This window comes from Poecilia mexicana, unplaced genomic scaffold, assembly GCF_051168715.1.
Source record: "Poecilia mexicana isolate PSO_F unplaced genomic scaffold, ASM5116871v1 scaffold_14, whole genome shotgun sequence".
Taxonomy (NCBI): Eukaryota; Metazoa; Chordata; class Actinopteri; order Cyprinodontiformes; family Poeciliidae; genus Poecilia; species Poecilia mexicana.
In genome coordinates this window covers 315,804-336,806 of record NW_028263383.1, presented here as the reverse complement: position 1 = coordinate 336,806, position 21,003 = coordinate 315,804, and the positions used below count along the sequence as shown (strand labels likewise).

The following is a 21,003-nucleotide window of genomic DNA, read 5'->3' as shown; positions in this document are numbered from 1 at the left end:
TGTTCTTGCACAGTTGAAGTTAAATACACCTATTTTTAGAGCCTAGTAAAGGTCAGTGGATTTTTATTTTTTTACCATGTTATTTTATGTAAAACTATTGAACATTAAAAAAAAGAATTCAGTTTCATTTTGACTTTACAGGATTTTGAGTTAGAGGTCATTCATTTGACCCGAGTCTGGCAGGAAAAAAGTCTACCACTTCACCCACTGGACACGTCTGAAAAGCATCTTAGCCGCCGCTCCGCACTTTAACTCTAGTTGAAATGTAAAAAGCCTGGCAGTGCGGGCTTTAGATGAGATGAGATGAGCTCTTCAGAATCCTCAGCCTGGAGAGCAGCTGAGGCCTGGCGCTCCCTCTGTGTCACTCCAGCCTTTGTCACGGGCAAAAGACTTGTGTTTTCAGGCAGTAATCAGACAGCCCTGGGGCTCTGTAAAGACCCTGTTCTCCTTTCATATCAACTGTTGCATACACCCTGCTAATTGGAATCCTGCAACTGGGTCACAGGCTTTGTCTCTCAAGTGCTGTCAAGTCATTGAGACGCGCGAATGTGGAATTATGGGTGCCTCAGATGCGCGATAATGTCTCCCCCTCTGCGCTATATTAAGGCGTCCATTTCAGTCTCAACGCAGACGCCGATTTTTTTCCCCCTCCCCTTTCTTTCCATTAGGATTTCTCTCTGTTCCTGCGTACAGTTGTTGAGAAGGTTTGCGCCCGAAACTGGCAGTCACTGCTGGGGCATTAGCTTTTTGAGAAATATATATACATACATAAATAAAAAAAAAAAAAAAAACGAGCCATTTAAACTGGATCTTTTACTGTAACATTAAGCGCTTCAGAGCCAGTGAAGCTGATGTGGAGTGATGATGTGACAAAAAGCAAATTCGGCGCTCTGGGTCCAGATGGTTAACAAGTTTAAAGACATTAAGCAGCTCCCTGTAAGTTTTACCGAACTCCGCGTGTCTTTTGATTGGCTCAGGACTAACCTGATTCTGCAGTTTGTCAGTGATTAAAAGCTGAATTAGCCAGCCTTGCATGCCACCAAATGAGGAGAGCCCTCTGGGAAACCAGAGAGACCAAGCAAAGAACATTTCCAATTATACTTCCAAATGACTCATTTTCTTATTGGGCCTTCTATAATTGTGGTGGGTATTGGGTGCATGCAACTCAATTTGTCTTACATATTTGTTGGTTGGATGGTAATAGAGTTGACAGAGCCAAGGGGATGATTTAAAAGAATCAGAAATAAAGAGGGGGAGTGGGGGGAAAACGGATGATAGATCCCTCAATATTTGTTTGATCTGCTTCATCCTTCTTAATACTGTTGAAGTTTAAAACCCAGAAAGAAAATGCCACTTTAATAATCTGTGGTGTGAGGAACAGGAAGACTATCATTTTCCAGTAATCAGGAGAAAGTCTCTCTGGAGTGAGACTTTGTTCCTGACTGGAAAAAATTAATGGGACTTCCTGTGATGTGCTTATCTGTTCCGCAAATCAATATATGAACATATTTGTCAAATTAAATTAGTAAGGTACTTTTTTGGAAACCTCCAAATGCTCTGCAAATATATTAATATTCCTTAAAACTTTCCAAATTTTGTGATACTATTGAAAAAAGCCCCAAGGCTGCAGTATGTAACTCTTGTAACTATTTTTTTTTACATATTTATTAAAACTCACTAAATTGTGACAGTGTAACGAAATATAATCTGAAAAAAAAAGAAAAAAACTACTGCCATCTGCTTAAATCAGGTAAGTCTTAGTGCTGTTAATCATACGCATGTATGTGCTGCTCAATGTGCTAATGGTCTACTGTGTAAAATTCCACTAAAACACAAAGGTTCAGTTGAAGTTTGAAGGAATACAAATCAAAATGCTAAGTTTGCAATAAAAACAAACGGATATTAGTAAAGTTTTATTCAATTTACAGACACGTTTAGAGTTCATCACTGTAAGTTCTTCTCCATGTCTGTAGGTAAACGGTTACACGTAAAACATCTGGTCAGCATGTGAATGACGGAACTCAAGGCACAGAACTGATCCATGCAGGAGTAAAGATTTCAACGGAGCAAAAAAATGACACAAACTTGTAGAGCTGAATTCATCATCATAGAGTCGTTTAGCTAGTATTATGTTCTCCTGTCTAAGAGACTCAGAAGCAAACTCAAGTCATATGTGATTCCCACAGTGCTTTCAAGAACATTAAAAATCAGTAACAATTCATACATTAAGACAGAAAAGTGTTTGCGGGTCACATTTAAACATCAGACGCGTAACAAGTCGAATAGAGTAAACAGCAGCATTTTGTTATTTCTAAGACATTTATTGATTTGGCTGCCTATCTTGTCCTAAATTCAAACTGACATCTTTGGCTAAAAACCTCAAGCTAATCCCTTCAAACACACTTCCTTTTGCTTTCTCTTTCAACGGAGCCATTACCGATTTGCGTTTGAAGCTTTTATCCACTCTGCGCGTGCGCGCTCGTCCACAGGAGAGTCCTGTGCGAGCGCGGTTCTCGGTGCAGCGCGAGGGGAACAGTAAGCACTAAAGTGCCTGTTAAGCAGCGTGTGTGGGTGAGAACAGAAGGGACAGCTGTGGTTTTGTTATTAGGCAAGCTGCCCACGGCTCACCGCAGGGTAACTGCGAAACAGTCGGGGTCTAAAAGGGACCTCGTCCCGCTCCCTGCTGGGCTTCCCCGGCCAAATCTGCTTTGGCGTTTCCCCCGTCTTTGTTCAGTAACTAAGTGCTTTTTATTTAGCAGAGCGAAAACTCCTTTTTTTGGTCAACTCCCCAGGTGACGCGTTGTCATTGTTGAGCCGGTCATCAAAACACTTGTAAACCTTCACAAGCATATGTCACAAACCAAGGTGCTTTTCTAACAGTAGTATCGCTTTGTTTTAAAAAATACGTGTATATATATTAATGTGAACGCTCCAGATCAAAAGGATGGAGGCCACTGATTGTTATCAAAGGACACAATCCAAAATCCATCCATAAATAAACCCTAAACATTAAATATTAGTCACCAACTATTTCTACATTGCCAATTCTCTTAAAATTGCACTTGACAATCAACTTACGCAAACACTAAGACTTAGGAGAGACAATTTACAAAATTTTAAGAGCCAATGTCGACTATCTAACGTCTTGCTGAGCGAGAATCATTGCCAACATTTCATCAGCAGTCCTGTGTTGGTCGGGGCATCAAGCCGGCTCCTCTGGTCCAGTGTTTCCAGCTCAGAGTCATTTCTCCCACAGCTGCAACAGAGAGCAAGACGAAGACGGGGCTCCTGTTAGGACGAGGTAGACGCCTCCATGGTGGACAGGATCCGCACAACCTCAGCTCTCTGCGTGGCGGAGATGTGCTGGGTCATGTGAACGATAGAGTCCATAGCCACCTCTGGATTGGCTTGCACGAGGCTGGAAGAAAAAAAGGTTTTAGCTCAAACGACGTCACGTCTTTAACTCATTTTTAGAGCAGAATCGGGCGAGTCGTCACCTGCGAATCTGCTTGAGGAGGTGATCCCGCCGGATGTACTTTATGTTCTCGTCGATGACGGACCTGGCGCCCTCTTCTTCAGCCAGCTGCCTCTCCAGCCAGGCCACCACCTCTTCATTGTTGTCCCACAGATACGCCTAAGCAAAAAAAAAAAAAAAAAAAGATTGATAATAGTCAATATGAATAAAGTGTATGTTATTTTTTTTCTTTTAAAAATAGTTCAAAGACAGTCAGATTCAATAATGAGCGTCAATAAATATCAATTACTACTTCTTCTCAATTACAAGTCTTGAGACAGATTCTCAATGGGATTTAGAGCTGGACTTTGACTGGGCCACGCAAGAAATTAATATGATTTGTTCAAATCCATGCCATCGTGGTTTCTAGGCCTAGCCTCCCATCAATTTTAAGCAGCTGAAGAAAAGCTTCCTCACAGCATGATTCTGCCACTACCATGTTTCCCCACTGGGACAGTGTTTCAGGTTCAAGATTAAATTACATAGAGTTTGAATTTATTTGCCAATAAAGTCATTTGGAATTCAGTTTTATGTACGGAAATATCTATAAAGGGGGCTGTTTACAATTGCCAAATGTTTCAGCTTGATATTTGTAAAAGCAATGAAAAAAAATATATTATAAAATCCATCAACATTTTTTAATTAATTTATTTATTTTTTCCCCTTAGGTGATGACTAGGATAAGAAAAGGGTAATTTCAGTTTATATACATAAAGATAATGAGTAAAAACTATAGCACCTCCTGAAGGAACAAATAAATATTAATAAAAAAAAGGTAAAGTCTTCATTTCTTGTTGACTGGTCTGGTCAGAAAAAAAAAAAAAAAAAAAAAAAAAAAATTAGCATTCATAAGTGCAGTTATTTCTGCTCCCAAACAAAGCCAGGCTGCAGGGCTTAGCAAAGATTTGGGGGGAGGGAGGGGAGCCTTAATAGGCTCTTGCTGCTCCTGAGCAGTCCTGCTTGAGGTCCACGAGAACATTTAATGCCCTTATTAATCATTTTTAATCTGTTTGCTTTTAATTAAGAAACAGTGTGTTGCTCTCCTATCTGCGCGTGCCAGGGCCGTGATTAATTGTGGCTTAAGACAGGCGGGCGGGACCGGAGTAACGTATGAGCTAACAAGGCCTCTTTCTTGAGCGATCTCCGCCGCTGAGCTGACTCCCGTCACAGCAGCAGCTGCTGCTCGTCTGAAACCCAGACCGGACCGGGAGGGAAGCGCCGTTCCTGGATCTTTGAGGGATGTTTTAGTTTATTGACCAATCTGTTGCGGCTGATTATTTGGTGATAAGCACCGGCCCATTTCGCCTGATGTTTCCCTTCATGAGGTCTATTAAGGCTGCTGCTGCGGCTGACCTGGATGTGAGATGGCTGGCTTAACCGCAGTCTCTCACTCAGCGAGCTACAGATGCTGGACAACTGGCTCATTTCAAGTGAGAGATAACACTAAACACAGATAATGTGTTTAATTTTACAAATAAAAATCCTCATACAGAAAACGTTTGATATGGTCAGAATTAGCAGAGTTTCCTTATAAACGCATAAAAACATGTCCATGATGGTGGGAATTTGATTTGATCACTTGAAAATTTAGCAAACAGTTAAAACAACAAACATTTTAATACAGAGAATATATATGTATATATATATATACTGCTCAAAAAAATAAAGGGAACATTTCACTTTAATTTTGTGTGTGGCTCCAAATCCCTCCATTGGTTAATAAATTTGATTTCCATTGATGATTTTTGTGTGATTTTGTTGTCAGCACATTCAACTTTGTACAGAACAAAGTATTCAATGAGAATATTTCATTCATTCAGATCTAGGATGTGTTATTTGAGTGTTCCCTTTATTTTTTTTGAGCAGTGTGTGTGTGTATGTATGTATGTATGTATATATATATATATATATATATATATTTTTTTTTTTTTTTTTTTTTTGAAAAATCCAGAAGTTAGCTTATAAAATGAAACTAAAAAACTGGTGGGTAGGAAAACCTGCCCTAGCCATTTTCTTCTACTGACCCAAATCCTGCAGACTCCTGCTTTTAAAAAGGTGCATGAAAAATCCCATTTGAAGTTTATCAGTGAACATCTACAAAATGCTGAGTAAGACTTGAAGAACACCATCCCCACAGGCTAGCAACATTGTACTTTTTGAATAGTTCTTTTCTTGATATTCTGACTTTATTAATCAGAATAAAATACTAAAAAAAAGACTTTTTCATACTTTACTTCCAAAAACAGCTGAGGCTCACATATCTATGGCTTTTACCTTCACAGTCCCCTCTGCCTCCACAAACCAGCGCCGCAGCATCGCCTGAATCTGGCCGTCTGTCAGCTCGCTGTTGGCTGCCTGGATTTTCCTCTTCACTGTGTCCTCCAGCAGCAGGCGCCTCAGACGCCAGTAGAAGAACTGACGGGAAGTTTGCCATTCCAGGATATCCTGAATGGGGGAAAAAGGGCAAAAAGAGGGCATTTAAGTATCAAAATATGACTTTTAGATACTATGGATAGTCTCATGTGTTTACAGTTTCATAACATGTTCTGCTTTTTACATCAGAGAGGACTTGGGAAAAACTCAAAGTCTGAAAAGTGGAATATCCCAAGGTTTCTGTTGGACTATATAAGAAGACTAATAGGTAATAATTTTAAAAATGAGGTTATTCATTAGATGTTTTATATATATATATATATATATATATATAAAAAGTATATAAAACTTGCAGGAAATCTTCTAAACATTTATGGAAGAAATGCGTAGCTCTGATTTGAGTGATCACAGTCAGTCAACGACTCAATCACAGATTTCTCTAGGCAGACTAAGGTAAACATGGAGTCGAGTTCAAATAATAATCTTCTTGGGCGAATACTGTGTGTAATAAAACACTGGCAACCATCCATCTGTGAAACACCCTTCTGGTAATGTGAGCAAAGAGTGTGCGTCTGTGTGTGTGTGTGTGCGTGCGTGCGTGCGTGCGTGCGTGCGTGAGGGATGGGACTGTGGAGGTGCAGAATGAGCCGAGGCCTGCCTCAGGCTGCTCTATACTAGGTGAGGTGATTGACCAGGGTCATCAGAAGATAATTATGAAGACGAGTCGCGCAGCTTGGTAAGACCAAACATTATTCACTGGACAGGTGCGGCAGCAGCTAGACCGATGCTGCCCTGGGGGGCTTTTCAGGTGATTCACTTACTACACGCTCCCACTGACGCCACACCTGAACAAATGGATGTCTGAGCTCTCACCGTGATCACGCCCTTCTCCTGCATGCGGCCCGGCGTGTCGTGTAGGTCGGCGAACTGCACAGCCACCTGATGGTAGATGGGCAGCAGGAACTCCTCTCGCTCCTTCAGTTTGGTCTCCAACTCTTTGCGGTCAGCGGGGCTCAGCTCCGGAGTTCCTGTTCGGATCCAAATGACAACAATTTTAAGCAAAAATGGTAAAAACCCAAAGAGTCTTTGCTCGTCTGCCCAGTCAGAGTGTGGATTTTAGGATATGGACGAAATTAAATCGTAGTTCATAATTCTTGTTTTGTTTTTGTTTCTCCTTTTAAATATATGTTCTTTTAAACTGCTTAGTAACATATTAATGCAAACTGAGATGTTTGGTTTGAGTCAAAAAAAAAAAAAGTTCTTCACCACTTTTAACAAATACCAAAGGCTGCTCGATTATCAAAGTAGCTTTGAAACTCTGGACTTTGTTTTGCTTGCCTCTTTTAATAAACCAATATAGATTAAATTAGACCATAAAAATTAGAATTAGACCATCAGAATATCCATCCTCTTGACATATTAGAGTCAAATAGATTCTTGATAACTTTTAGGCTGACTCATTAACACTAATATCCTTTAATGTGGCTGATAAACACTGCATAAATCATTGTTGCCAAAGCCAATAAAGGTGAAGCTCGAGTCTAAAACACAAAAATCCTACAATCAAAAAGAACTCCCAGTGTGTATTCATCTTTCCTCATCTCCTTATCCCGTTACCATCAATTCAAGTTCCCCATGTGAATGAAGCTAAAGAATCAACAGCATTTTGTTTTGGAGCTCCCACTCCCTCCCCCTCTCCCAAACCCCTTGCTGATTTCTGTCAATTCCAATCTGTAAGCTCTCCAGCCCTCCAGAAGCCCACCTTTATTCCATCATGTTTTGCTTAAAGCGCCAAACCAGCGCAGCATTAGAGCAAACCAAAATCGATAGCCTGCACCGGGGAGCTGGTGATTGATCCGAGTGGGCTGTGATTGACACGTCTCCCGGGGGACAGCAGCGAAGATGACACAATCAACACCAAAATAAAGCAGGGTGGGGGAAAGCACCACATGGTCCCACTTGATGTACGACCAACTCAGTGAAGTGAAAAGAGGGCTACAAGTGAAAAAGCATCAGGTGTAAAGATGGCAGGGCTCACCAAGCCTCTCGGCCAAGCCCATGTAGACTGGATCTACTCTCCTCATGGTTTTCACCAGGTCCTTCTTTCTGAACTTGATCTCCACTGTTCCTTCAGGCTCCAACACGCCGCCTCTGAAAAAGAGACACAATAAAAGTTAATAATTGAGATCCATTTCAATCCAATTTAGTTCCACTTCAACCACAAACGTCAGTAGATTATGTTACAATTTCACGTGATAGACCAACATAAAGTAGAAGATGATTGTTTAATCAATAGAACATTATGTGCAGTTTTCAAGATTTTAAACATATAAGCTATAAAGATTGGGTTGGTATTTTTATGCCATCCATTTAAAGAGAGTTTTTAAGCATAAGGAAGAAAAGCGTCCTCTCCCCATTTGTCTGTCACATTAAATCCCATTAAGTCTGGTGATATTTGATTGTCCTGTAAAATTCCAAAACGTGAAAGAGTTGAAAAGGGATGAATGTTTTTGCAACCCCGTCAATAATTTATATCTCTCAGCTTTAAGAACTTACCTGCTGTCCTTGTCGGCATACATCTCCATGTGACGGGGGTTGATGGTGGGGTCTATGACCACCCAGGAGCCTCCCCTCAGCTCCGCCTGAGGGGGGATGTAAACTAGAACAGGCTGCTTGTACTCCCTCAGTCCGTCCACAATGTAGGCTCCAAACTTCAACACCTGGTCGTACATGTCTGGGAAGAATGGTTTCAACTTAGATTACAGAAAGTTTGCCCTTACTCATAGTGGCAGATGACCAAGGAGGAGAAATACCTTTCATTCCCCCAGAAAAGCCTCTCCAGTTGGAAAACACAATGAGAGGTAAACCCTCTCGGTTCAGGTCCTTGATGGCTTGAGCCGTTTTAAAAGCAGAATCTGGAAACCACACCTGTCCCGCCTGCTGAATGATCTACACATAGAAAAACAGGATATTTAGCATCAATACCACAATTAGTATCCTAATACTAATACACAGTGTCCAGCCAAGGTATTCGTATCCTTTGAGCTTTTCCACTGCACATATTTTATGTAAAGATTCCAGACATTTTCACAAGGAAGAAAACAGGAAGCAGACAAGTAAAGAAAGAATGATGGGAGAAAAAAAAAACAGAGAAGGAAAGACAGGGAAAGAGAATGAGAGCAAAACACAAACAGAAGAAGAAATAGAAAAAGACAAAAAAAAAGCCAGACAGTAAAAGAAAGACAGATAAGAAGATGTAAGGGAACAAGCAAGGAAGAAGAAAATCATAAAGGAGATGAGTGAAGGATGAAGCCAGAAAGGTGACAAGGAAGAAAGAAAGGAAGGTGACAAAGGAAGGATGGAAACATCTGGTGAGGCACTGCACCTTTTCACTCAGAGTGAATCTTACCTTTGCCTCTGAGTCCAAATTGGCTGGATCAGCCGGGATTGACAGCTCCACTGTCCTGGTTTCCACAGCAACAACACCAGTAGGTATCCCTCCCAACCTGGACAAAAAAAAAAAAAAAAAAAAAAAAAAAAAAGGAAAACAGTCACAAAGAAACTCCCAAAACGTTTCACAAAGCTAATGTTTCTGTGGGTGTTGAATATACCTGGCTCTGCCCACCACCACACTCTGAGCCCAGGGCTGCATGATCTCCATGAAGGAGCCTTGGTCAAAGAATCCACTCTGCCAGGAACCCTTTGGATCTTCACAAAGAGAAGGAGGTTCGAGCGTCAAGACAAAGCACAAAGCTTTATCAGACCTCACGTGAATGGTGCCCCAAAAGCAGCCAAATCAATCGCTACATGATTATCCCTTCTCCTTCTACTTCCTCAACTTGTTTCTGGATTCTGTCTCGCCTCATTTTGTTCCTTCTGTGTGCTTAGCGGCGGCCATGATGGATGACTGTAGAAACAGCCCAGCTCAGCGGTTTTTCTGCTTGCACACTCTGAGGAACATGCCCGGCCTTTGAGGTTACCATTCAATTAGGCCTCGCCACTCCTCGCTAACAGAGAAGTTGACAGAGTTCCCACACCGTACCTCAAATCCTCTGTAATTACACCACTGTTTAACCTGCAGAGTAAGATGTACTACACATATTCTGCTGATGACCTTGCCTCTAATACTTTATTTACTTAATAGCCCTTCTATATTCTAATGAATTGTTCCAACCTTTAACTCTTGGTCTGAAATGATGAATCTGTATGTTTGCTTCAAAAGACGCAGAGAATCAGACTGCAACTTTTTATCAGCTGCAGATAAAGCAGGATAGAGTAATTAGAGTAATTAAATTATATTTATCATCACAGTTTAGAAGCCAGAAGAGTAAATACTACCAAATTCTAAGCCTCACATGTAACAGAGCATGATTTCCACTGAAACATAAACAGGATGAGGAAAAACGGGCTGGGTGATATGGACTCAAATATATATTCCAAGTTTTGTCTGAAATATTTACTTTCTTTAGTAAGATTGGCATTTATCTGCACGGTTTCCCACAACTGCAAAGTTGTGGGAAATGTCTATAGGATGTCTATTTTTTTTTATTTCAGAGACATAAGGGACTTACTTTGACTAGGACGTCCTGCCAGCATCCAGCGAGGATCATAAGGTGTCTTGGTCGGCACAAACTCCACCAGACGATCTACGGGATCCTTTGCACTGATGATGGGTACTGGATTGGATTTACACTAAGGAACATATACATTATAAGTGTACAGAAAACAGCTCTTTAATTTCATACGTGTGAAAGTCGACAAGAATAAGATTACCTTGGGCATGTAGGACAACCACTGCAACAAGTTAAAGACTCCCTCAAAGTCATCGCAGACAGTACTGTGGGTCACACCGTTGTTGTGCATGATCTGAATTCCACCCAGTTGGTTGTTGGAGGTGTACACCTCTCTGCCTAGCACCTGAAAACACAAATGATTGTCGAATTTAAGAAGGGAAATACAACATTTTAATCGATTCAATCCCAGAATTGCAATCAGAAAGAGATTTACTGGCCAAGAAGTTTACACAAATAAGGAACTTGTTTCCGGTTTAAATCGCTCACAGGGTGAACAATATAAATATTAATATAAATGTATAAACTATAAAGGAGTTTAAACTCTTAAACTGCATTACTTTCTTAGAAAAACCTAGTTTTTCTTACAAAAGATTATGAAGTAACGATTACTTCATAATCCTGATAACAACCTCTTCCAAAAGCTCTCAAACTGAGTCAAAGAAATATCCAACATTGACAACTGAAGGTATTTTCAGCTGTGTTTAATGAGATCTGACACAGATGAAGACATTCCAAGGAACAGCATCTTTGTCAATAGAGGCGATAACCAGCCGGAGAGCACAGCATCATAGCAGGAACAGGCCAGTGGTCTCAGAAACAGATCCTGCCTCATCTTACCCCAGGATTTTCAGAGATTATGAAAAACTAATTTTGGTCTTTTGCATGGTTTTTGTTGGCAAGTTGTGAATCGTCCAGATGTAACCATCTGTAAGTTAGAAGCTTCAAACTTCTTTTCTCTCTCCACGTCACTCAGGTGAAGCCATAAAGTCTCCCCTGTCAGCCCACCCTATTTTCATAAGCAGCTCAGAACAGGTGGCTGGGCGCTGACATGCTCCCATAAAAATCAAGAGTGGAGCTCAATCCCTACCCTCAGCTCTCACCTTTTCAGCCATCATTTACTTTCTTTATTACCATTAATGGTTATGTATCTGGCTACAAATCTGGGGCACTCTCCTAAAGCTGTCAGGAGAGGCGGCAGCCCCAAGAAACATTACAGTCACCTTGACATACACAAAACCTCTGAGCCTCTGGCCATCGCCTGCTTCATTAAGATTCCGTGGCGGAGAGAGGAAGAAGAGGAGGAGGAGATATTGGATGAGGGACAGAGCGGGACGACTGGGAGGAGAAAAACTAGAGGCCAACTGGTAGCAACAGCTCACTGGGGTATTTGTGGTAGTAGTTACTATCCACTCCCCATGAAAATCGGAGCGTTTTCTAGCAGCTAATGAAATGATGATCTGCGGGTGGCTGCCTGCTGCTCCCTATTACGTTTCAGCTAATAGCCAAGAATCCACATGACGGATTAGCTGGAAGAGATTCCTCACTTTCATCAAAACTGAATGGAAATTAAATACTAAATATACAGTTTCATTAAAAAAAAAGACTACTTTACCTTTACAGATTTATTCAGGTTTGTTTTTTTTGTTGCACTTAAATGTTGCAGATTATGAAATGTATTTATCTTCAGATAGGGATGGAACAATTAATTGGAATAATCGTGATGAGTCAATTATTGAAATGACTGTCAACTCTATATGTACTATGTTTTATATATATACTATATACTCCAGTTAACAAGTGTTAACTGGAGTATGTTAACGCTTGTTAACATACAAGCGTTAACATACTCAGAGCAGTAATTAAGGCAAAACTGTTCAAACAATATTTACATTTTGCATTGAAATTAGTAAATAAACTGCTTCCATAAATATGTTCTAATTAGAAATCCTCAAGTGGAATAGCTCTAAGTTTAATTGGCTCAAATTCTGTAGTTAAAAAAAACAAACAAAGAAAAAGAACAACTCACATTAGGCACTTTTTGTCATCCAAATATGAAATGATTAATGATGTTGAGTTAAGCAGAACGGGTTGAGCTTTTCACATGTTGATCTTGGAAGATGAGTCCTTTCCAACAAATAACCAAGCATTTACTGATTTAATGCTTTATTTTTGCAATAGGCAACAAAATGTTTATTTTCTTATTTAAAAAGGGGATTGAATTAGTTATTTATTTATTTTAATGTATTTCTAATGTTGTATAAAAAATGGTGGTTAAATTAACAATCTGCAGAATGTGCCAATCTTTTATCCGATTAATCTCTGGAAAAAACAACAGAAAAATCAATTACTCGTTAGTTGCGGCCCTAATATCAGTTGACATAGATAACCTGAGTAAACCCGAACAGCAACTTTCAAATTATTTGTTTTTTCAAAGGAACATTTCTAATCTTCCTAAATAGTGAACAAACCGTGACTAAATTTAATGGCTGAATTTCCCAATCCACGCCCGACCGCCTGATGTGCAGAATAAAAAATAAGTGCACTCCAATTTCTCCCCAGTGATGCAAAAATACTCGTCGTTTACCAAAAACGCTAGGTGCTGTCACCGATGGCAACCCAAGTTATTAGGTTTCAGGTAGAACTTTTTATAAGCAGTAAATGAGATCTTCATTTGGAAACTGTCAGTCATATTCAGGTTATTCTCGTCTGTAAATGTGACAAAAAAAAAAGAAAAGGAAAATACTATTTTACAGCGCTGAATACAGATATACAGCATCTAGACTGCAAATATTTTTAAATAACAATCACTGCTCCCACAAATGGAGATAAACAGCAGGGCGATCTAATAACTGAGCTTCCAGGAATATTTGTATGCCATCATTTGGCCATTTGCATGGTTTACCATGTTGCAGCGTGTCATATAATTTGAAATGGAGTCATCCTAATGCACTGACAAGGACAGAGAATGGAAAGCAAGACAGCAGGAGGCAATGAAGCATACAGACACACACACGCACACACACATCAATTGTGTGCAGAAAAACAATCTGCATCAGCAAAACTTTTCATTTTGATTAAAAACAAATGATATGGGTGTCCTGCACTGCAGCCTCTGGCATGTCACTCTATTTCTATGCAAATACAGCTTCATGGTTCGCTTTCAATTATTCCGCTTTGAGTGGCAGGCAGGCCCGTGGCTGCCGTCGGAAAGGGAATCCTTGTAGAACAGAGCAGAGCAGAGAGGAGCGAGCCTGAAAATTGCAGGATCAGCGAGTCGGAACAAGCCACGAAAAAAAAAAAAATCAGAGCAGAATCCTTTTCTCTTTTTTGACACAAAAACCTCCTTCGTCCTCCAATCATGTCCTTCTAAAGGATTTCTTCATTATATCGCAAAACAGGTTAAAAAAAAAAGTGTTTCACTAACACTTATTTGAACTTCTCTCCTTAATGGTTTGAAATTTTAATAGTCAACTAGTAAACCCATTAAAATGCAGATTCATTATTGGTGCTAATTTAAGGAACAGCTCATTTGGTGCTCACACTGATTCCACTAACAAAAAAAAAAAAAAAAAAAAAAAAAAAGTAAATTGTCTTTGTGCTGAAGCACAGATTGTGAATTTGAGCTCATTCTACCTTGTTGAGTGCCCCAGCTCCAGTGAGGATGATGTGAGAGTTGTCCACCTGGATAGTTCTCTGTCCAAGCCTCACCAGATAGGCTCCGATGCCGATGGCTCGACATGTGACCTGTGAGACAAGCGTCCTAAAACATCAGATATTTTCAAAGTAGCAACATGCCATCTTTAATAGAGCAAGAGCATTTGTATGACTTGACCCTTTTCACATTTTGCCATGTTCGCACCACAAACTTCAAAACATTTTCTTGGGATTTTATGTGATATACCAACACAGAAACACAACAAAAGGATACATATTTTAATTTTTTTTTACCAAATAAAAATCTAAAAAGTGTGATGTGTATTTGTATTTAGACCCTCTGAGTCAATACTTTGTAGAGTCACCTTTAGATGCATACAGTTGCATCATGGGATATGTTCACTTTAAGACGTACACATGCTTTGATTTAAATTGCTCCACTGTCTCTCTGGCTGCAGGTTTAAATTACCTCGTCTCCCAAAGCATCAAGATGCCACTACTACCATTATCTTTCAACACCATTTAATTAATAATTAGTCCCTCTAGGAAGTTGAGATCGCAACTGTTAATACAAATTCAGTCATCATCACGACTCTTCCGCAAATTTGACCAGTCACAGTAGCATTTTTCTGTATTTCCGTCTTTTTTGACCAATCACTGCACCATGAATTTGGACCAGTCCCTTTAGTCCTACTCTAATTTACTTTCCTGTTTAAGGATATCTCTTGAAAGCCAAACCTGCAACATGAAATCATATATGATGCTAAACAGTTAAGAACTTTTTGAGGTGTTCTCTAGGACTTGCTTATACTGTGTGTGTACAGCTCATGTTAAGTTAAAATACCAATATTTGATTCTTCTTTTGCATGTTCACAACTGCACAGGACATGATTTTATTTGTCTTAAGGATGCCATTTCAAGAAGGAATGTGCAAATGTTAATTGTACTTTAAATTTTAGCTATGTTAAAAGCCTGCCTGTTTTTGGGAAGGTTGTGTGCAGCAATTTAAACTTTTTTGTAAGATCAAGTTATGGCAAAAATAAAGCTTTACAAATAACATTTGCAATTTTGATTGCAACATTTTGAAAAACATAACAAAATTAGTCATTTTTAGGCCACACCAATTAAAAAAAAAAAAGCATGACAATATCCTGTAGGGGCTGATTAACTAAATGACTTCTGAAAGTAATTGGCTGCACTGGATTTATTTCGGTACCAAGTGAAATGTTTGCCACACTTTTCAGATTTATACACATGGACATTTTACATCTATATACCTTGTGTTTACTATCACATGAAATGCCAATGAAACCCACAAACGTTTGAGGTAGTAGTCAAGCCTTTGCTCAAGTTAAACGTGTATGCTTTAGTCTTACCAGGTTCATGGTGATGATCTCCTCATAAGCTAAAGAAGATTCTCCAGCAATCATTCCAGATCCCCTCAGGTTCTCCACACCAAGCCCCTCCTCCTTTCCAATAATGTCAGTGATCTTGTACCTGCAATGCAGGATCTACAGTTTACATCCAAACCAAATGTGACCGGCAGACTTTGTGAATTTTACACAATTTCAACAGAACAATGCATACTTCTCGCATTCTTTAGCAGGATTTTGTTGTTATAAAAACAAAACAAAACAAAAGAAAAACAACAATAATAAATATTACCTTGATTCTCCTTCGTCTTCCACGTGTTCACAATGTACAGAATTAAGAGCCGAGACCTTTTTATAGTCCTGAGGTGTGAGGTACAGATACTTGAAACCCTGCAGAGAATATAGAACTCATAATAAATGAAACATAAATACACAGAAATGTTGATAGAAAATAATATGGATTTTTGAAATGAAGCTGTGGAAATACAGATAACTTTTCCCCTTATAAAAACAGAAAAATCTTGTAAGAAGAAGAAAACTACATTTGTTTTTGCAAATAAATAATACTTTCTGCAGATTACCCCTCGATTTTAAAAACATCCAACAACCCTGAGTTGGTTTATGATGCCTGAAACATTTCCTGACCTTGTATGGATCAGCTGGATCCTGCCAGGCCACGTGGAACATGTGTCGGATCTCCTCCGCCAGGCCGATGCGGGCGCCGCTGTTTGCTGCGATGTAGATGCGAGGGATGCCGCTCTCCCTCGCCATCTCGGAAGCTCGCAGAAACAGAACGTCCTCCTGAGGTCCAAATGAGCCTATCTTGTGAGTGATATCATTGCTTATGACTATGATCTCACGTCCTGCTGGATACTCGGGGGTTCGCAGAATCATCCGCCACGCCACCATGCCAATCTGCACAGACAAATAGACAATTTAGAGTGATAAAGGGGTAAAAAAAAAACATTTTATGAATACAAAATTTTAAGATTTGTTTTAAGACTGATTAAAAAAGAAGCTACAAGACTGGATACAGGATTTTATATAAACTGTTTATATTTGTTTTTGGTGTTTTTGCTTGATATAAATGTAATCATCTGAAAAAGTTCTGACTTTATAGACTAAAATCCTGAGCTTTGCAGGGAAGAAAGTGCGTGACAACAACTCAAACATACAGCCAAAGCAACAGAGACACCTACAGAGGAAATCATGAATTACATACTTAAAAATATATACATGTCAAAATATTGACAGAAAAGCTTCCGTTTTTATTGCATGTGTTCATCTAGGCAGCTTAACTCACTGACCTCATTTCCTCCTGGGAGTCTGTTCATCTGCACCAGCTGACCCTGTGCATCCAGAACCAGCTCGGTGAAGGTGAGGAGATCAGGAGGAGGTGGGCATTCAGGTAGGAAAGCATAGGCCTGACTAGAGTTCCACAGCTTTTTCAAAGCCTAGGCGATATCAAAAAGACAGAAATGGACGTTAAGAAATAGGCAACATGTTTTAAAACGAATCAAGTTTCTGTACAATACCTGTCTGAACATCTCAGGAAAGTCGTAGACATATGTGGTGCCCAAAGATTGAGCCTGGAAGCGCTTGGATTGTAACAGGTCCTTGGTCACATAAGGTGTATTGATTAGCATACCATGCAAGGGGCCTTGTTTGTCACCATACGCCTGGAACATAATCTGGAAAGACAAATTATAAAATTAGCCAATTTACTTATGCACTGTTGTCTTCAAATTTGGGATTAAAATAGAAAAAATAAAATAATTATTTTAATGATTATGGCATATCACAATACCACTGACATTACATTTGTAGTTAAATTCTCTTGCAACTATAAACAGTAATCCTCTTTGATTTAAAGAAAAAGTAGAGATGCACCTATCAGAAATCCGATAATTTATAATAACTGATTTGGTAAAAGGTCCAACTCGTCAATTCCAGTTAAGTGTGAACAACAAAAAGAACTTCAAAGTTTCTTGTCTCTATGCATCACTGAAAATTCACAAGGGCAGTGGAATCCTACTTATTGGACTGAAGTAACTATGGCTGGTCAATATGGCTGAAAAGTATTACGATAAGCATTTTATAGGATTTAGTAAGCTTTGTTTTCTTCCTATTCTTTTTTTAACTGGAAACTTTTGTTTCCTCAATTTATTAATTTTCTCCATTTTTCTTTTTCTTTGACATTTTACATGTTTGTAATAAATAAAGACTTTGTGTCATTTCATATCAATCGATAATTTTAGATTTTTTTTTTGTTTTAAATATCCAAAATACTTCCAAACTACTGACCATTCCTCTTATCAACAAGGTCCTCTTAAGCTGTTTTGCTCATTTTCTCCTTTCACTACACCAAGACGTTTTTGTTTTTACTATTTTTCTAAGCAGTACAGCTAGATTCAGAGCTGACGCGTTGAACCGGGCGCACGGTGTTCTGTCCGATCAGCATACATTGTCAGATAGTCATACGCTTAGCTACGCTGTCATTACCATATGATTTTATTTAATCAGCAACATAGAATCATGACGTAGATAATAATATACTTTGTTATTAACAACTGTATGGCATCCTGACTTAGCGGTTAAGTAGGTTAATGAATTTTACACGGGCGTGTGTTGTAGTTGACTGCAGCTGCAGCCAGACCTGCTTTAAATACACTTTGAAACCACGACAACGCACGTCTATCTATCTAGTTATCATACTATATCATATTATAAACAATTTAATGACTTATTTTCGTCATAACTTGTTGCGTATGCTAAACTGACAACTCCACTGACGGTCGGACTTCTCAATGCGCATGCGCGGGCATGCGTACTCGCTGCATGTATGCTACCAGACCACCTGTCTTGGCTCTCACGCGATCAACACAAACTTTCAAAAGCGCCCCACGGTGGCACAACATGAAACAACTTCCACTCCACATACTCCGCGTGCACTGTGGTGATGGTGATTTCAAGCTTACATTTTCTTTCAAGTCCTTAATTTCCCACAATTATAATAAACACTAGCAAGTTTGATGAGCTAGTCGAGCATCTGGAACCGTTTCTTCTCCACCAGGCACCGGCAAACTGTCGGTGCTGCACAGAGAGTAGCAGTCACGTAAAGCAGACTCTCAACATGGTCAGCTCGGTGTCGCAATTCTCAAACAGTTCGATGTGAACACAGTCCGACACCGAGTACACGTCCACAGTCTTAAGAAAAAAATACCTTTGAGAAAACGTTTCCGGCGGACGTTCGCTTCGGGACCTGGGGACGTTCTCTTTACGACTTCGGCTTGAGCACGTGCGGACCTCCGAGGAGTGAAGTATGCCGGAATATGTTGAGGGCAACATGAAACTGCTGCTGGCGTGTTACTTAGCAAATTGTTGCTAGGCAACCAAAGAACGAGTGAAGTCAGTTGATGCCACAAATCTTTTTTTAGCTAAGCCGTGAGAGGTTGAGCGGTTAAAGCCTTTCCTCTGGCTTCTGTCTACAACGAAGTGCGGTTCTGGATCAGAGTTTAGCGAAATTATACATTTTATCTTAGATCATATAGGTATTGATTATGTGTCTATCACCCAGCCCCACAATGCGTCTCTTATTCTGTAAAACAAAACAAACTGAGCAACTGATTGGCTGAAACAGGACAATATTCTCCTTTTTAAGGCTATGATATTCAAACTGTAAAAGACTGGTTCCTATTTAAATTTTACTGGTCTCTCTCATGAGTTTCTCCAATCTTCAATTATAAAAACAAAATAGCAACCTCTCAGTCATGTAGAAGGAATGCATGAAGAAATCAATGGATGACCTTCCCCACACCCTCCAACCCCCCTAAAAAAAAAACCAAACAAAAAATGGAAATGTGCACAAAAGTAAAAGTTCTGTAATGGTTTAATATGGATTTTGCCTTTTTCTTTGTAACATGAAGTTAATGAATGAATCACAGGGATGGAAGGATGATGACCCAATGACTGGATGAAGCAAGTCTTACCTCATCTGCTGCAGGAAGCAAAATAACACAAAAAATTGTCCACCAGGCAAAGGGCACAAAACCACAGAGGATCCCCTCTGGATTGTCACAAATCTTAAAAGTGACTTTTAAAATACATTTTTTTTAAATTCTTCACTCAAAAAGTGCAACCAGAACCAGAACTACCTAGAAATAATTTGTAGTCCCTTGCCCAAGACTGGACAATAAAAAGAGGATGAGATGGAAAATGGATGAGTGCCCCACCTGTCGATCTTTGGGCCCCACCTGTCCCGTTCGGGAGTCAGTGACCTCCTTGTACAGGCTGATATCCAGGTAGTAGCCTGACTCATTAGTTAGGAAGAGCCGGATGGGAATTTGCTTTCCCGTCGGAGTCAGGCGGATGTTGATTTTTAGTTCAGCTTGCAGGACGCGAAGCTTCCACAGACGGCTGCCATAGCGCATCACCATGGAGCGCACGGACTCCTCGATCTGATGTTTGTATGGAATTAAATTATTAAGCAGCAAACTCGCTTATGATAATCTGTGCTGTGTCAAATGTTTCACAAACCTTTGATGGGTCCATGATGACGGTAGGGACAAAGTTGAGGAAGATGTGGTTGCAGTCCGTCCTGACAGTTGTGTTGTTGAAAGCCACCTCCAGTTCATCCATGGCTTCCAGCAGAAGACGCTCTGCTTCATTGTGAAGGTATTCAAAGGAAGCTTCCTATTAAGTCAACAGAACAGCAGTTTGAATAAGATTAAGAAAAAAATCCTGTATATTGTAAAATCATTTGGGAAAAGAGATGCACCAGCATCTCATTAATGCTGATGGTAGGAATGGGATGGTTTTTACTTTGACTGGCCCTGACGTGGTGAATAGCCAGCAAGAAACTCAAAAATCAAATTATTTCCTGATTAAACAACACCCCACAACTAGATGCTACCAGGTCCACACCAACTCCCACTCTTTAGTGTGGAAGTTGTTGTGAAGGGCAGAATACAAAGTTAGATGTTATTTTTAAAGCACAAACTATTACAAATGAATGCCAAAGACAGTTAAAAATGTCAACTTCATCTTCATGTCTTCATCTTAAAATATTAATGAAACCCTGTTTTATGGTGAATATAAACAACACTTCATTATAGGTAGGCTAGAAAATTCATTCATAATTTAAATCTTGTTCTTATTATTCAGATTTTGATTATGTAGATGGGGGTGAGGGGGGGAGTATTCATCTTTTCTCACCTTTGTGACCAGATCGGAATGACGGATGATTGCCCGGACAAAGAATCGATAGTCGGTGACCTCTGTGCCCACCTCCACACGGGCTGCGCCCAGGTACAGGTGCATCTTGTGGTTGGCGCAGGGAATGGCGGTCAGTGCAAAGTTGCGCATGCGATTGAGCTCCAACTGGAAAGCCAACGCTGGCTCCAGGTGCCGATAGATCCTGTCTTCTTCAAACTGAGAGGAAAAGCAGAGAGACAAAACCAACAGTTAGCTCAAGAAAGTTTTGAAAAAGCTTCTTTCAACTCATATCTAAACACAT

The 21,003-nt window shown here is 39.8% G+C and overlaps 1 protein-coding gene across 2 annotated transcripts in view; it reads right to left on the bottom strand.

Moving 5' to 3' along the window:
* Window positions 1–1,900: 1,900 nt before the first annotated feature.
* LOC106914850 (acetyl-CoA carboxylase) overlaps window positions 1,901–21,003 on the bottom strand; it is a 36,755-nt gene continuing 17,652 nt past the window's right edge. For both annotated transcript variants that reach the window (XM_014981952.2, XM_014981957.2), the window contains 20 exons: window positions 20,703–20,918; window positions 20,025–20,180; window positions 19,721–19,945; window positions 17,024–17,179; window positions 16,796–16,942; window positions 16,134–16,403; window positions 15,781–15,878; window positions 15,492–15,612; window positions 14,095–14,205; window positions 10,661–10,804; window positions 10,459–10,579; window positions 9,499–9,595; window positions 9,297–9,393; window positions 8,701–8,836; window positions 8,444–8,621; window positions 7,926–8,038; window positions 6,761–6,915; window positions 5,789–5,959; window positions 3,498–3,634; window positions 1,901–3,418 (listed from right to left, as the gene is read on the bottom strand). In XM_014981952.2, the coding sequence (XP_014837438.2) occupies window positions 3,292–3,418; window positions 3,498–3,634; window positions 5,789–5,959; window positions 6,761–6,915; window positions 7,926–8,038; window positions 8,444–8,621; window positions 8,701–8,836; window positions 9,297–9,393; window positions 9,499–9,595; window positions 10,459–10,579; window positions 10,661–10,804; window positions 14,095–14,205; window positions 15,492–15,612; window positions 15,781–15,878; window positions 16,134–16,403; window positions 16,796–16,942; window positions 17,024–17,179; window positions 19,721–19,945; window positions 20,025–20,180; window positions 20,703–20,918 (2,976 nt within the window). In that variant the 3' untranslated portion in view covers window positions 1,901–3,291. The remainder of the gene's footprint in view (window positions 3,419–3,497; window positions 3,635–5,788; window positions 5,960–6,760; window positions 6,916–7,925; window positions 8,039–8,443; window positions 8,622–8,700; window positions 8,837–9,296; window positions 9,394–9,498; window positions 9,596–10,458; window positions 10,580–10,660; window positions 10,805–14,094; window positions 14,206–15,491; window positions 15,613–15,780; window positions 15,879–16,133; window positions 16,404–16,795; window positions 16,943–17,023; window positions 17,180–19,720; window positions 19,946–20,024; window positions 20,181–20,702; window positions 20,919–21,003) is intronic.